Here is a 16,685-nt window from a genome sequence, read left to right as displayed (position 1 = left end):
TGTGTATTTTGAAAAAAGGGATCAATTCAAGAGATGGTCTGGTTATGTGAGAAGGTCCTAGAGACAATGACAAAGAACAAATATGTTTTCTTCTCCTTGTGCAACCAAAGATGAAAGATAATGGCTTTGTTTGCCTAAAGTAGATACCATAACTTTTCTTTTTCTGTTCATAATTACAAAAATTTTGACAGTTTCTTGAAGCCAAGAAAAATAACTACACTTCATCTTAGTTCTTCTTGTATTTATTTATTTTATTTTGAGAGAGAGAGAGAAAGAGAGAGAGAGACAGGGAGAGTGGGGAAGGAGCAGAGAGAGAGAGGGAGAGACACAATCTTAAGGTGGCTCCATGCAGAGCATGGGCTCGACACAGGGCTCGACCTCATGACCCTGAGATCATGATCTGAGGTGAAATCAAAAGTCAGAGACTTAAGCTGTTGAGCCACCCAGGTGCTCATTAGTTCTTCTTGTAATTCAGCTTTATGAACAGAAAGCCAAGGAAAGGGGGCAGTGTGCTGGTGGGGGTGTGGTATTAAAGGAAGTCTTATATCCTCTGATATAAGTCAAAAATGACATGTTCCATATTCTTTGTTTGAATAGACTGATAAATGAATTTATACCTAAGTGTTAATATGTGAACTACCACATAGCATTTATAGTTCATTTATAGTTTAAAAGGAATTTCATGGTATTATAGTATATTAACCTTCAATATTAATGTGATGATAGAGATTTCACATTGGGTAGGTGGGAGAGATGTCTCTGGGTGAATAGTTCACTCACCCCCTCAACCCATACCACTTAAAAGGCCACTTCCTCTGCCCTTATGCAATGCTTGTACTTGTTAGTGCCTGTATGGTTTGCAGGCAGTTTAAAAATGACCGCTTATGGGTCTAGTAGCACTCAGTTCCCATACTGAGACAAAAGATACTAGAAAGATCATTTTGCATCACAGCCAGTTTTGGTTTTTTTCTTCTCCTTTTCTTTCTGTCTTTTTTTTTTTTTTTTTTTTTTTTGCATTAGGTTAGAGTTCATAATCAGAGTTGAAGACAGGTCAGTGATGATTGATTAATTAATTCATGTGATTTTTATCGGGTACTGGCTATGGGCCAGGCGCTACATAACGTATGAGAGAGAGAATGATAACCGAGATAATTGTGGTCGTCGTCCTCATCTAGATTGCTGTGTACATAAGGAAAGAAATGAAAAACCAGTGAAAAAGAAAGAAAAATACCAAACTGTAGTAACTACCAAGACGGGAATAAAAAATTTTGCTAAGATGGTGAATTATGATTGGAGGTGTAAAACCTACTTTTGATGAGGGGTTAGGGGAAGGCTGCGTTTAAGCTAAGTTCTGAAGGTTGGATGGTCATCTTGTGGAGAACAGGGATGGTGATGGGGTAAAAAGAGATGGGGATGATGCTGATGGTAGAAATGATGGTGGAGTTGGTGGTGGTGATGTGATAATGATGACGGTGATGGAGATCATAGTGGTGATAGGGATTAGGAGCCATGATGAGGATTAAAACTACTCTATGGTAAAAACAACGGAGCTACGTCAAATGTTACTCTTTGACATTTTGCCAAAGAAGACCTAGAAATAAAAACAATTAGAATAATATTATATAACTTATGTAATCTTACCTTTGCCTGGGAACAACGTACCCTCGAAACTATACCCAGACCAAGCAATAATTCTGCAACTTTTGTATTTTCTTTTGTAGCTGATGAATCATAGAAAATAAAACAAAACAAAACAGAGTGACTACTCTCATCCTGTTCTTCTGTAGGCAAAATCCAGGAGTTTTGAAAACAGTTTCTTTCTTTTTATGTATTTATTTTTAATGTTTATTTATTTTTGAGACAGAGAGAGACAGAGCATGAACGGGGGAGGGTCAGAGAGAGAGAGACACAGAATCCGAAACAGGCTCCAGGCTCCGAGCTGTCAGCACAGAGCCCAACGCGGGGCTCAAACTCACGGGCTGTGAGATCATGACCTGAGCCGAAGTCGGATGCTTAACCGTCTGAGCCACCCAGGCACCCCGAAAACAGTTTCTTAATACAGTACTACCTTTGCCTTGAGGTCAATGATTGACAAGTATTAGGGAGAAAAATAACATTTTGGGGGGCAGGAAAATAATTACTGACCTGCGGTTTTGTTAATTTATTGATTTGATCAATTTCTATAATGCACTAAGTGTATTTTTCTCTTCAGGGAGAATTTCTGAATATTTCCTGATGGTTATCTCCTCCTTCCCTGCCATATGCTCTTCCCTCTTTTCCTTCTCCTTCTTCTCCTACCAAATCATCCTTAGCATCGACATGTGAAGGTTTCACTGAGGAGCAGGTTATTAATGCTAAGTGGCATCACAAGAGATGGTGTTTTAAAATTGGCTGAGTTGCTGTTAATTATATGCACTCTTACTCATTATCTATGGCAGAGCACTTACGGAAAACCAGCACATTTTATTTATCTTTTGTTTCTGAATTTGAGATTTAAGAACATGGAAAGAATCTCAGTTATTTTGTTAACTGGAAAAAGCGAGTTATAAAACTAATTTTATACTAAGTGCTTAATTTTATATTATGAAATCTATATTATACTATGAAAACATAAGATGCATATATACATAACTTTATATGCCTACAAAGGCCATCAAGATAATAATAAGATGTTAATCTTTTTTTTTTAATTTTTTTTTTTTAACGTTTATTTATTTTTGAGACAGAGAGAGACAGAGCATGAGCAGGGGAGGGTCAGAGAGAGAGGGAGACACAGAATCTGAAACGGGCTCCAGGCTCTGAGCTGTCAGCACAGAGCCCGACGCGGGGCTCGAACTCACGGACCGTGAGATCATGACCTGAGCCGAAGTCGGCCGCTTAACCGACTGAGCCACCCAGGCGCCCCAAGATGTTAATCTTTTGAGAGTGGGATATTTTGAGAAAATTTTCTGTTTTTTCTTTTCCTAAATTCTGAAATTTCAGAGAAAAGGGATACTTTAGAAATAAACTACAAACAAAACATTAACTTGTTTTGGCCCTTGGCCTGGTATTCCTAGCCATTTCGAAAATAATCAGAGATTTGGGTGAACAAACTGTGTTCTCTTTTGTTGCTTTATATTAGCATTCACACACAAAAAGGAAAGATCTGGTGTCTTAAAAGAGGACAGTGGTTAAATATATTAAAGGTAATAGATCGTGTGACATTAAAATTACATTTTCAAAGAAATTGAATAACCATTATAATTCGTCATGTTATGTGGAAAAAATTAGTTTATGTAGTAAAATAAGAATTATGTAAAAGCAAAAATGTATGTGTGTAGGAGAAAAGACCACAAATAAATAACCATAATTTGGGCCACGGCAATTTCTAGGTGTGGGGAATCATGTTTCTTCATTTTTCGATGACCAGGTATCCCCTTTAAAATGAAATATATAAACATTATTATATTAAAAAAAAAAAAAGAATCAGAACAAGATGACCCAGAAAGGAATCATTCAGATGTTTTGGTGAAAATAACCCTGGAAACATGTTACTTTTCTCTGTGTTCATCCAGTGGCTCAAGTAAACAATAGCAAATAATACCATTGAATTTCTCAGACACTGTCTAAACTCTAGAGAAATTCAAAGAAATCTCAAGCTTCAGGGTTGGACTATTGGATTGTCTAACTGGTTATAGCTTGGACGTATTATTGTTAATATGATTATTAGACACGTTACCAACTCAGTGCAATTGATCAGGAGAGTTCAAACACATCAGGAAGCCACAGGAGAGTTTCCTAAAGACTTGCTTACATACTTCCATACAAATGGAATACGAATCAGCTGTATTCACCTCAGTGCCCGGTTCAGCTGCCGGACAAACCCACTGTATGAACTGACCCAATCGCTTGGGCGTCCTTGGACCTCTGGCTTAGGGGAAGAGAACTGTGGGCTGGCAGCGCCTGGTACAGAGGAGGAGGCCCTCAATAAATGGGTGACTGGTCAGGGGCAGCTAAACGCGTCTGATCCCGACTATATCCCATCCCATGGTTTTAACCGGAAAGTAGGCACTTTATGTGTGATATTTACATGAATGGTACCTGCCTGGGGTAAAAAGGTAAAAACGGAAGAGTAATTGTGTTAACAGTAATAACAAGATACTGAAAATCATGGCTGCCAATTACTGTGCACCTGTGTGTGCCAGGCCCCCACAAGCCAGGCCTTCAAGATCACCAGGGGCGCCCCCCCCCAGGCCTTCAAGATCACCAGGGGCGCCCCCCCCCACCCCCCAGTTGCTAGAGGACTTGTCTTTTCCTGATGGTTATAACATGGAAAGAAACACAATGGCCAGGCTCTCGGCTCACGTGATGTCTAATGCCCTTCACCGCCTCCCCCCGCTGCCCCCGTCCACCTTTCCTTTTAGTCTGCACCCTGATGGTGTTCCATCTCTGTCCGAGGCAGATGAGATTCAAGGTGAGAGAAAGAACAAATCCTGTAAGGTAATTCTGTCACTCACCTCATCTTCATAATCTTCCCTGAGCTTCCTCTGCGGTTCACCCCGGTATTGATCGAGTCACAGGCTATAGCAGACCGAGGCAGGGGGCTGGAAACCTTTCCGCGCCACCCGCGCCAGTGCGCCCGTCTCAGCTCCGAGAAGAAAAGCCTGCTGTGAAAACAATCAGTGCATTCGCTTTAGATCTAAGTGATTCCAACTAGGTCGATGCTTCATGCTGATGTGTTGAAAACATTTAAAAAATTTCTCAGAGTTTGATTTCCACTGGAACATTATGGCATGTGTCTGCAGTTGTTATTTTCCACGAACGCAGCCGACGACTGCTTCCTGCCACAGCACACAAAAGCAGTGGGGACACGGAGGCTTTTTGTCTGCGTGGAGGTTTACTACGAATGCTTTTTGGGGAAGAGGGAGGAACACGTGCCCAGGTTTGGTTGATAAGCCGCGTGTGATCTTGACCGACGGCGGTAGGGGTTTTTATTATTGTTTGTTTGGCTCCCGAAGTGAATGTGAGCCAGGGCTGACCAAGTACAAATGCGGGCAAATGGACAACTCCCCGGTTTGGTGTTGAGTGTTGAGATTCTTCTCTGTTTTGGCACAGACTTTTATGAGGCCACTTAACAATGACGTCAAGAGTGGCTTTCTCTTCCAAAGGATCCATCGGGTCTCTGCAATTTAGGTTTATATTCAAGAATAATTGGAGCTCCTCATCACGTCTTGGCATCCAGTGGAAAAGAAGCATTTACACAGATATCCTTACCCAAATTAATATTTGTTCAATGTCTGGTGGGCACTTGGGACAATATTTAATGGTGGAAGGCACAATCACAGATTTTTCCACCTGAAAAATAATCTGTAAAGGACAGGAACCCCGTACCAGCATTTCTGTGGTTTTGGGGATGTGACAAGAGGTGGGAAGTCCACTTTGAAAGTGTGGGGGTCAGGGGCATCCATAAATTTATTAAATCTGATCACGTTTCCAAATTCCTCGTCCTGGCTATTAATAACAGAGCCCAGATTTGTTAAGAACAAATCAAAACAAAACAAAAACAAAAAACAAACAAAACCCCCCACAAAATCTACAAACCACACCTTCCTAATTACTTTTCCTTTGTTTGGAGATGCAAAGGACTGACATTAGGGCTTTTTGTTTTGTTTTGTGTTGTTTTGTTTTGTTTTGTTTCATATAGTTCCCCGGGAGATCTGTGGCTGAGTCAGAGTTAGAACTAGGTTGTTAAGTGTTCCGTCTGCCAAGTTCTATAAAAACTATGTGTGTCACTTCAGCTAAGTTTTCTTTGCAATGCCATCGTTTAAATCAAATGTTGGGGTTTTCTTCTAGGCATGAACTCTCTGGGGTTGTGTTACCCTGTTTGCTGTTTACTGTCAAGACGCTGAGAGAATGTTCTTATAATGATCCAAGAGGAAGTGGCAAATGAATGCTCTTCTTCAGGTATTTTGTTGATTTTTCAAAATGCCTGCCAATAGGAAAATTTCCACAAAACTGTCATCTGAGGGTTTGCTGTATAAATCTGGGAGAAAGCCTTATGGTGTTTTCTTTAGTGAAATGAGTGAGATCCTAAGATCCCCTTTGTGCTCTGATCTGCTGTTTCTCTCAAAGGTTGGCTTTCTTATTTGTCAGAATTGTTCCTTAATTCATTACCGTTTCCTGCCTCTGGTTAGTTCTGCGCCCATGGGAGACATTGTGGTTTATTTCACCGAACACCTACTTTGAGTACCTGTTGTTTGTACACTTGACTATTAGCTCATATTCTAAATACAAACTGCCTATAGATGGCCCCCTTTGGAACTTTTATTTGCTATTTTTATATCTCATTTTAAAGAATAAGATCAAGAGGGTGTGGCTTTTATGAGTAAAGGTACTATAGATCTTTGAGTATTACTTTACACTTGAATTTAGATACGCATTTGTATCTGGAAAGCCCAACATGTGTTCGGAGGTTTAGGTCAGTGATACCAATAGCTTCGTTCGGGAGGAGGCGGGAAGAAAATTTCAACTGAATGTCCTCAGCCTCGAAGGTACAAAAGGCTTGTGTTTAAGGGAGACCCGGGTCAATGCTGATGGATCTGGGGGCAGAACTTGTCGCAGCTTTCTAGTTCTTTTTCTTCTTTTTATAGTAGATGTTTGCTTCTCTAAAATGGGACAACTGTTCAAAATGTCTTGGTCTATAGAGTTTTAGAGCCTGGAGATAATATAATCAAGAGAGCTTGTCATGATAATGCTGTTTCACAGTGGTTCATAGCTTGAAGGAGGCAGCATTTATGTAAAACCTTGCTCCTTCTTTCCAATAACAGTGTTTGGCTAAAAACATTAAGAATGTGGCACCATTGCAGGTCAGCGAGTGGGGGAAATAATTCTGATATGTCACCTCTCCAGCACCATTTCATTCGTTTGGAAAACAAACTCCTTGGGTGTGCTGTACAACTACTATTTGTACTTTAAATGTACTATCAAGAGCCCTATTTGTAAAGAATTTATGCACTTAATTTATGTACTCAGCTTGTCAAGTTACTTTGTTTCTGGATTTTCCGCCCCAGAGCAATGGGGAGCGTCCAACATGCACCGCAAAGAGAAAAACTGTAGGCTTATAATAAGCCTATAGTGGCTCATGCGTGAAGCTTAGGCTACTATAGATTTTCCAGAAAATCAAATATGGATGTTGCAGAAATAACTTTTCTTGCCAGAAGAAGCGACTCATTATGGGACCATTAACTGTGGATCTCTTGGGAGTTTCTTTAAGCAATTATTTAAAAGCCAGTGTTTCCCAGCCAAACTTTTGGAGAAATATAACCTGATGCTGGCAGGTCAGCAGAGCTGCTTTAAATGAACATTTCCCCACAGGAAGTTATTTCAGATGGGCCAGTGGAATTGGCAGGTGGCACTGAGTTCTCTTTCAGCCAATTGGGAAAGCATGTTTTCACAAGGGTAGATGCTTTAAGGTGAGCATACTGAAAAAAAATGGATAAAATTAGTTTTCCAGAAATAATAAATTTTAGACATCGTTCAGCAATTTTTAATATAAAAAAACCCTTCTATGCCTTGGGTACTGTGAAGATGGCATTATTGAGGAGTTGTATTATGACACGTTAATGCATAAGGCAAGTCTTAATTCGTCTGATGAATCCCATTAAACTACTGTGTATGGAATCTTGTGGATTCAGAGGAAGCTGAATTGTAGAGTTGTCATGCTTTGTCAGTTTATTTTTATTCTTTTGCAGCCCTCTATCTGGTCACTATTGTTTTGTCCTTGAAAGGAAACTGCAGGGTTTTGTTTTTGTTTTCTGGACTTCCTCTGGACTTTGAGGATCATGTAGAGCACCATCTCACAAATGTTGGAGAGCTCTTTTTCACAAAAGGCAATAAAAATATATCCCTGGTTTAATAAATGGTGCGCCCTGCCTCATTCTTAGTTTCCGATTGACAAGAGGCTGAATTATTTCCATAAAGCTATTGCTTACTTCTTTCTAGTGCTATTTCCATAAAGCTATTGCTTCCTTCTGTCTAGTGCTTTTTTTTTTTCTGTTAGTGGGGTTCAAGAGCCTTTTGGCAGAAGGATGACGTATGGGGATACATTATCGCCTCCCTCTTTGTGGTTCCCATTCAGATGACTGCTGACAGTATTTAGCTTGTTTACTTATGGAATTTTAAAAAGGCATTGAATTTAGAACATTATATTAGTTCATTGTCAGGATGTTCTATTTCATTGACAAGCAGAATTTAGAAAATATTCGGATGCCTAATAACTTCTTGTTCTTCAAATCTATTTTCTTCTATTGAAAAAAATATTATGAAGACTGTTAATCATACCTGTTGCTCTGATTATATGTATATCCCTTACGATATAAAGTAGGAAGAGATTAAATTCAGATGTGGAAGTTAGTTTTAGGAAACAGATTAATTTGCTTATTCATTTGTTTCTTGATTCGTTCATTCACTTCATTCATTCATTTATTCACTCACCAACTAATCAATGGATATTTGTTCAGCTTTTAACAAGTGGTAGGCATTTTATTGAATGCTTAGGATAAAAGTAAAAACACACATGGTTTTTGCCCTCAAGGAGTTTATGGTTTATTGTAAAAACAAAACAAAACAAAACAAAACAGAACAAAAAACAACACATAATTACAGTGTAATGATATTTGCCATAATTCATCCAATGAACAAATATTTTTTGAGTCCCTACCATGAGCTAAGCACAGTCCTAGGAATCAGGATATGATGAGTAAGTTCTCTGTCTTCTTAGAGCTCAGGAGACCTCATCTCCTGTCACATGTCCCCTTGTCCACTTTGGTATGGCCACATTGGGCATTATTGGTCTGACCTCTTTCAGTTGCAAATGACAAATTCAAATCAAGCTGTTAAGCAAGAGAGGGTGATTCCTGCCTCACCTAATTGATGAGTCCAAGCTCTGAGGCTCAAATAATTCTATAGGGGCTGTGTCTCTGTCTCCGTGTCTCACCAGTTTTTTCCTTTCTTTCTCCCATTACTTTCTCCCACAGTAGGAAATCTGCAAGGATTCTTACTGCTCTTTTGGAGTTTACAAGCTCACTCTTTAGTTCAATTTCTAGGTCAGTTAGCAGGAGTAACCATGCTTGAGGCAATGACCTGAACTTATTTGGTCACAAAACCTCACCTGAACTGGTTTGTTCAGATTATTTACATATTTTTTTCTGTAAAAATGTTAATTAGGGTGATGTTCCAGAATGTGCTGGAGTGTTACTTAATATATATTCTAAGCATTGTATTATCCTTGTACAATCTGTAAAATCTGAGTTCAGATTCGTATGTTGCTCTAGTGGAATCATAGAGGGGATTGTGAGCCTATATAATTAAGTTTTTTATATTTATCCATCAGTTGAATCTAAAAATGGGGAAAAACATTCCAGTATTTGAAATATTTGCTATAAAACAAACATAAAGTGTTTCATAGGTTAAGACATGCAATCGTGTATATCTTCAAAGCAGTGTCACTAAAAGTAGAAATACAATTAATGAAAGTTGGAAGTGGGGAGGGCAATGGAGCGAGATATTTTTCTTCCTGAATATTTTAATATGCTTTTGCCTTTTCCTGAAGAAGATTCACTTCCTCTGCTAAGAAATACATTACTTAAAATTCTTTTCCTTTTGAAACACTCCTTTCCATGGCTTCAAGATCTGTTCCGGCCTGACTTTCAGGATCTGCTGGATGGCTGTCTTCTGGAATTTCCTTGCATTTTGCTGCCTTATTTGGGCCGTGGTATCTTATAATCTCATATTCTCCTCACTCTTGAATTTCATTTGTTGTTGCTATTATTCTTGGAGTACATTTTCAAGTAATTCTTTCAAATCTGTACAAATCTGTAGATGGTGGATTTGGGGAGTCTGAATGTCTGAAAACGACTTCATTTTGTCTTCACTCTTGATTGATAGCTAGAATGTAGGCTCAAAATAATTTTCACTCAGAACTTATGAAGGCATTTTTCCAATGTTTTTGGCATCCAGTGTTACTTATGAAATGTCCTAAACCAATTTGGTCCTTCTTCCTTTGAAGGTAAATGTGATCTCTTTGGAAGCTTTTAGGATCTTCTTTAGAATCCCAGTATTCTTGAAATTTTATAATAATGTGTTCAGATTTTTCCCCGCATTCTTTCTGCTCACCCCCAGATAGAATCTTTCAAAATGAAGACATATTCTTTTTGTTGGTTTATTTAATCTTTGGATAATTTCATTCTTTTATTCCTTTGATAAATTGCTCATGTCCCTTTTCTTAACTACTGCTTTCTAGAACTACTAGTAGACAGATGTGGGTCCTTCTGGATTGATTGTGCTGAAATCCTTCATATTTTCTGCTTGTTTGTCATTTTCTTCTAGATTCTGGAACATTTCATTGACTTTTTCATTCAGTATTCTATCAAGCTTTCAAATGTCAAGAATTACATTATGAATTTTTACAAACCCTGTTCCTTTTATCATTGCAACTTGTTCTTGTTATATGAATGAAATAGTCTGTTGAACTTTCTCATAAAACCATCTAAAATTAGTTTAAGATTCCCTGCTCCTCCCTGAGTTATTTCTGTTTCCTCCAGCAACAGTGGATACTCCTGTTCATTTGTATTCTTTTGTTTTTTGTTTTTGTTTTGCTATGTTTTTTCTCAAGTATCTGACAATAGTGGGTTGCCCATTTGTATTTATGAATTAAGTATAGGATAATTATTACATGTTGTTTCCACGGCTTTCCTCTGCAGCTTAACTATGTCAGACTTTACTCCATGTTGTGTAGGACTAGGAGTAATAGTTGAGCAGTTTGGGTGTGCCCTCTCAGACCCCAAAAGAAAGTTGGCCCCCACTCTGGGGTCCCATCCTTCACTTTGGAAGCCAGTGTCTCCATTTTGAAAAATGTTGACAAGGATCAGAGGGGACTGCCTCATTCAGACCCTTATTAAATAATAAAGTCTTTTTATCAGGCTGTGAGATGAAATATTCAGAATGGTAAGAGAAAGAGAAAAATGATTTTAATCTACTCAAGGTACTCAAATATCTAAACAGGGTATTATTACATAACAATCAGATATCATCCATATTGTTTTCTGAGTATTATTTTTTTATTTTTATTTTTAAAGTTCATTTGCTTATTTTGAGAGAGACAGAGACAGCGTGAGCAGGGCAAGGGAGGGGCAGAGAGAGAGATAGAGAGAATCCCAAGCAGGCACCATACTGTAAGTCCAGAGCCTGATATGGGACTCAAATTCATCATACCGTGAGATTATGCCTTGAGCCAAAACTGAGAGTTGGATGCTAAGCCGACTGAGCCACCCAGGCACCCCCTGAGTCTATTATTGGTGTGATTTCTTTTATTTATGACAGTGAGGAAAAAGTGTGGGCTAACTGGTATATCTGCTTGAGGAATTTGTTGAGATGGTCTTTATATCTTCTCCATGACTTTTTCATTACTGTTCCATGAAAATTTGAAAATAATATGTATTTTACATCTGTTAGATACAATGTTTCTCTCTTACTCTTTCTCCTCAATAAATCAGACTCTGTAATTGTGTTATTCAAGTACTCTATATTTTTTATCTGCTTGATCTGTCACATTTTGAAAGAGGCGTGTTATCTCCCGGAAGACTGCACTTTCTGCTAGTTTCTCATTGTATTTCTAAAAATTATTCATCTAATGTATTTTGCGATTAGTTTTTTTTCAATGTATAAAGTTTCTTGACATATCCGTTTGGCAGAGTGTACCTTTTATAAATATGAAATATCCCGCTTAATGCATTTTGTTTCAGCTTTACTTCGATCGTAATATTTCTACCTGCTTTCCTTTTGTTTCCATTTGCTTATCATATCTTCAGCTACTTAACCTTTATCATTTTATTTAAAATGATCTTTTAAATAGCCTCTGAACTGAGTTTTGCCTTTCTTCCCTAATTTTAGTCATCGTCTTTTATATAGAAATGTTGTTCATTCCATTTGCAACATTAATTGATTTGTTTGGTCTTGGTCTTATTTTTATCTGATACCTTTTATGTTTTGTGGCCCTTCCCTCCTTCCTTCATCCCTTCTTTCCTTCTTTTCTTTCCTATCTTTCCTTGGAGTGATCAAATTTTTTTTCTTACTGATTTAGTTCTCCATCTCATTTATCTTCTGCTAATGAGGAATATTACTTTTTGTAAAAAATATACTTGGCCCATTTTTTAAAAATCTTCTTCTAATGTTTACTTTTTTTTTAAAGAGAGAGAGAGAGAGAGAGAGCAAGAGCAGAGGAAAGACAGAGAGAGGGAGACACAGAATCTGAAGCAGGCTCCAGGCTCTGAGCCATCAGCACAGAGCCCAACACAGAGCTCAAAATCAGGAACCATGAGATCTTGGCCTGAGCCTAAGTTAGATGCTTAACCAACTGAGCCACCCAGGTGCCCCTACTTGACCAAAATTTTTTAACAGCAAATAATCACCGTAATCTCAGGATAAAGATAAGAATTTTAATATTCATTTACTCCATCCTAGTTGTGCCATCTTTTATTAAGAGTATATGAGGAGTGTCTGGGTGGCTCAGTCGGTTAGGCATCTGACTTTGGCTCAGGTCATGATCTCGAGGTTTGTGGGTTCGGGCCCCACGTTGGGCTCTGTGTGTCGGATTCTCTGTCTCCCTCTCTCTCTGCCCCTCCTCTGTTTGTGCTCTCTCTCAAAAAAAGAATAGAAACTAAATAAATAAATGTAAAAACAAAGTATATAAAATTTAGCTCTGGAATTTATTAAAAATAAGTTTACCTTTCCTTTCAAAAATCCTTCCTTAATAATTGATCTAAGCTTCAAGAGCATATTGTTAGAAATTCCTTACACTTAATATTTATTTAATTGGTCTTATTCCCCAAACATCTCCTGTATATGACAATTCCTTTCATTCTGCTACATTTATGTAGATTCCTATCTGCCTCAGTGATTTTTTTAAATAGAAAGCACATTGAATTCTTGCATTAAAAAAGGTGAAAAATAACGATTTATGTAAGAATAGAATTTCAGGAAAATAGTTCATTTTGCTAAACATTTCTAGAAATCTTCCTGCATTCTTTAGTGTTACTTTGAAGATTCCTGTGAGAAAATATTTTGACTTACCCATAAAGAATTGAGGAGATAAAGACAATGTGTGTATTAGTGTACGTGTATGTATATATTGTCATTTTTGAGGACTGGCGTTCCTATAATTTTGACATATTCTTCCTGTTTTCTTTCCATGATATTAGGCAATGGTTATAGTAGAGGATGATACTTTAAGTATTTTACTTCTACAAATAAAATTTGGCAACCATTTAAAAAAATTTTATATTAAGTTCTAAAATCCAATTCTGGCAACCAATGGTTCTAGCGTCTTTAACGTACATATTCATAATTTTATCTTTACCCTTAGAATTCAGAAATTTGTCAGGATATGTCAAGAGATGGGCCCTCAAGAAATAATCCTGCCCTGCTCCCAGAAGACCTTTGGATATAAAGTCTTGTGACTTTCTTCAACTCAGGAAAAAGGTCTTTATTATATCTCTGATTAATGCTTTTCTTTAATTTTTTCTGTTCTTTTTTTTCTTTTCTTTTATGATTTCTTGTTATTTCCTGCATTCTTTTCTCTGGCCTTCCAGTTTATTAATTTGTCTTTTTCCCTACTTGCTAATTGCTCATTTTTTGTGCCTCGATGCTCCCCAACTTTTTTTCTGGATAAAATGTTAGCTCAAACTCCACTAAAATGGGGGTGCCTGGGTGGCTCAGTCACTTAAGTGTCCAACTTCGGCCCAGGTCATGATGTCGGGGTTCGTGAGTTTGAGCCCTGTGACGGGCTCTGTGCTGACAGCTCAGAGCCTTGAGCCTGCTTCAGATTCTGATTCTGTGTCTTCCTCTCTGCTCCTCCCTGCTCATGCTCTGTCTGTCTGTCTGTCTGTCTCTGTCTCTCTCTCTCTCTCTCTCTCTGTGTGTCTTTCTCAAAAATAAATAAGCATTGGAAAAATTTTTAAAAATCCACTAAAATGGCTTGAATCTATATGTGTATTTAATGTCCTGTTTCCTACATTCATATTTTGTATAGGTGCTATTAATTCTGATTGCATAGCCTGATTACCTCTCACCCTCATTTTTATAATAAAACACACAAATGTGCATTTCAATCAGTTTTGACACACGTGTGTGCCTATGTAACCACTACCCCCACCAAGACATCAAACACTCTCAGAGGCACAGAAACCTCCCTAGACTTTCAGAGGCATCTGTTATTTTGATTTTGTCATTATAACTTACATCTTTCCTGTTCTAGAGATTCATTTAAATGGAATCATATGGCGAGTTCTCTTTTAAGTCTTGCTTCTTTCCCACAGCGTAGTGCCGGAGATTCATTCATGCTTTTGCGTATGTCAGTATTCCTTCCTTCCTTCCTTCCTTCCTTCCTTCCTTCCTTCCTAACTTCTTTCTTTCTTTCTTTCTTTCTTTCTTTCTTTCTTTCTTTCTTTCCTTCACTTTTCTTTCCCCACCTCCCTTTTTCCATTGAGGAGTATTCCACTGGGGATAAACCTTGTTCATCCATTCATCTCTTAAATATTTGGGTAGTTTACAGTAATTGAGCTCATACTGAGCTACTATGAATACACTGCCGTGAACATTTTTATATAAGTCTCTGTATGGACATATGTTTTCATGCCTTTTGGGTAAATACCTAGGAGTGGAATTGCTAAGTCATGGGGTAGATATATGTCTAACTTTGAAAAACTTCCCGTTTTCCAAATGGATGAACAATTTTACACATCCATCAGCAGTGTGTGAGAGTCTAGCTGCTGTATAGCCTCACCAGCACTTGATATGGTTGGTTCTGGCTTCAGCCATTCTAACAGGTGTGTAGTGGTGTTTCATTGTTTTTTAAAATAATTTATTTATTTTTTAATTTACATTCGAGTTAGTTAGCATATGGTACAACAATGATTTCAGGAGTAGATTCCTTAATGCCTCTTACCCATTTAGCCCTTCCCCCCCTCCCACAACCCCTCCAGTAACCCTCTGTTTGTTCTCTATATTTAAGAGTTTCTTATGTTTTGTCCCCCTCCCAGTTTTTATATTATTTTTGCTTCCCTTCCCTTATGTTCATCTGTTTTGTCTGTTAAAGTCCGCATATGAGTGAAGTCCTATGATTTTTGTCTTTCTCTGATTGACTAATTTCACTTAGCATAATACCCTCTAGTTCCATCCATGTAGTTGCAAATGGCAAGATTTCTTTTCTTTTTTTTTTTTTTGATTGCCAAGTAACACTCCATTGTATGTATTATATACATCACATCTTCTTTATCCATTCATCCATTGATGGAATTTGGGCTCTTTCCATACTTTGGCTGTTGTCGATAGTGCTGCTATAAACATTGGGGTGTATGTGCCCCTTCGAAACAGCACACCTGTATCCTTTGGATAAATACCTAGTAGTGCAATTGCTGGGTTGTAGGGTAGTTCTATTTTTAATTTTTTGAGGAACCTCCATACTGTTTTCCAGAAGGGCTGCACCAGTTTGCATTCCCACCAGCAGTGCCAAAGAGATCCTCTTTCTCTGCATCCTTGTCAACATCTGTTGTTGCCTGAGTTGTTAATGTTAGCCATTCTGACAGGTGTGAGATGGTATCTCATTATGGTTTTGATTTGTATTTTCCTGATGATGAGTGATGTGGAACATTTTTTCATGTACCAGTTGGCCATCTGGATGTCTTCTTTGGAGAAGTGTCTATTCATGTCTTTTGCTCATTTCTTCACTGGCTTATTTGTTTTTTGGGTGTTGAGTTTGATAAGTTCTTTATAGATTTTGGATATTAACTCTTTATCTGATATGTTGTTTGCAAATATCTTCTCCCATCCCGTCGGTTGCCTTTTAGTTTTGCTGATTTTCTTTTGCTGTGCAGAAGCTTTTTATCTTGATGAGGTCCCAATAGTTCATTTTTGCTTTTGTTTCCCTTGCCTCCAGAGACGTGTTGAATAAGAAGTTGCTGTGGCCAAGATCAAAGAGTTTTTTGCCTGCTTTCTCCTCAAGGATTTTGATGGCTTCCTGTCTTACATTTAGGTCTTTCATCCATTTTGAGTTTATTTTTGTGTCTGGTGTAAGAAAGTGGTCCAGGTTCATTCTTCTGCATGTCGCTGTCCAGTTTTCCCAGCACCAGTTGCTGAAGAGACTACCTTTATTCCATTGGATATTCTTTCCTGCTTTGTCAAAGATTAGTTGGTCATATATTTGTGAGTCCATTTCTGGGTTCTCTATTCTGTTCTATTGATCTGAGTGAGTGTTTTTGTGCCGGTACCATACTGTGTTGATGATTACAACTTTGTAGTATAGCTTGAAGTCCAGGATTGTGACACCTCCAGCTTTGGTTTTCTTTTTCGAGATTGCTTTAGCTATTCAGGGTCTTTTCTGTTTCCATACAAGTTTTATGATTGTTTTTCTCTAGTTCTGTGAAGAATGCTGGTGTTATTTTGATAGGGATTGCATTGAATATGTGGATTGCTTTGGGTAGTATTGACATTTTAACAATATTTGTTCTTCCCATCCACGAGCATGGAATCTTTTTCTATTTTTGTGTCTTCAATTTCTTTCATAAGTTTTCTATAGTTTTCAGTGTATAGATTTTTTTACCTCTTTGGTTAGATTTATTCCTGGGTATTTTATGGGTTTTGGTGCAATTGTG

The 16,685-nt window shown here is 37.9% G+C and overlaps 1 protein-coding gene across 3 annotated transcripts in view; it reads left to right on the top strand.

Annotated features, from left to right (window-relative positions):
* Positions 1-5,753: 5,753 nt before the first annotated feature.
* POU6F2 (POU class 6 homeobox 2) overlaps positions 5,754-16,685 on the top strand; it is a 463,146-nt gene continuing 452,214 nt past the window's right edge. For 2 of the 3 annotated variants that reach the window (XM_042914645.1, XM_042914628.1), the window contains exon 1: positions 5,754-5,943. In XM_042914645.1, coding sequence (XP_042770579.1) covers positions 5,926-5,943 — 18 coding nt within the window. In that variant the 5' untranslated portion in view covers positions 5,754-5,925. Of the gene's footprint in view, positions 5,944-13,399; positions 13,516-16,685 lie in introns of all 3 variants that reach the window. The other variant, XM_042914638.1, reaches the window with a different exon arrangement.

Source organism: Panthera leo, chromosome A2, assembly GCF_018350215.1.
Source record: "Panthera leo isolate Ple1 chromosome A2, P.leo_Ple1_pat1.1, whole genome shotgun sequence".
In the NCBI taxonomy this organism is placed as follows: Eukaryota; Metazoa; Chordata; class Mammalia; order Carnivora; family Felidae; genus Panthera; species Panthera leo.
The sequence above is the reverse complement of the archived record's forward strand: the minus strand, read 5'-3'. Positions and strand labels throughout refer to the sequence as shown.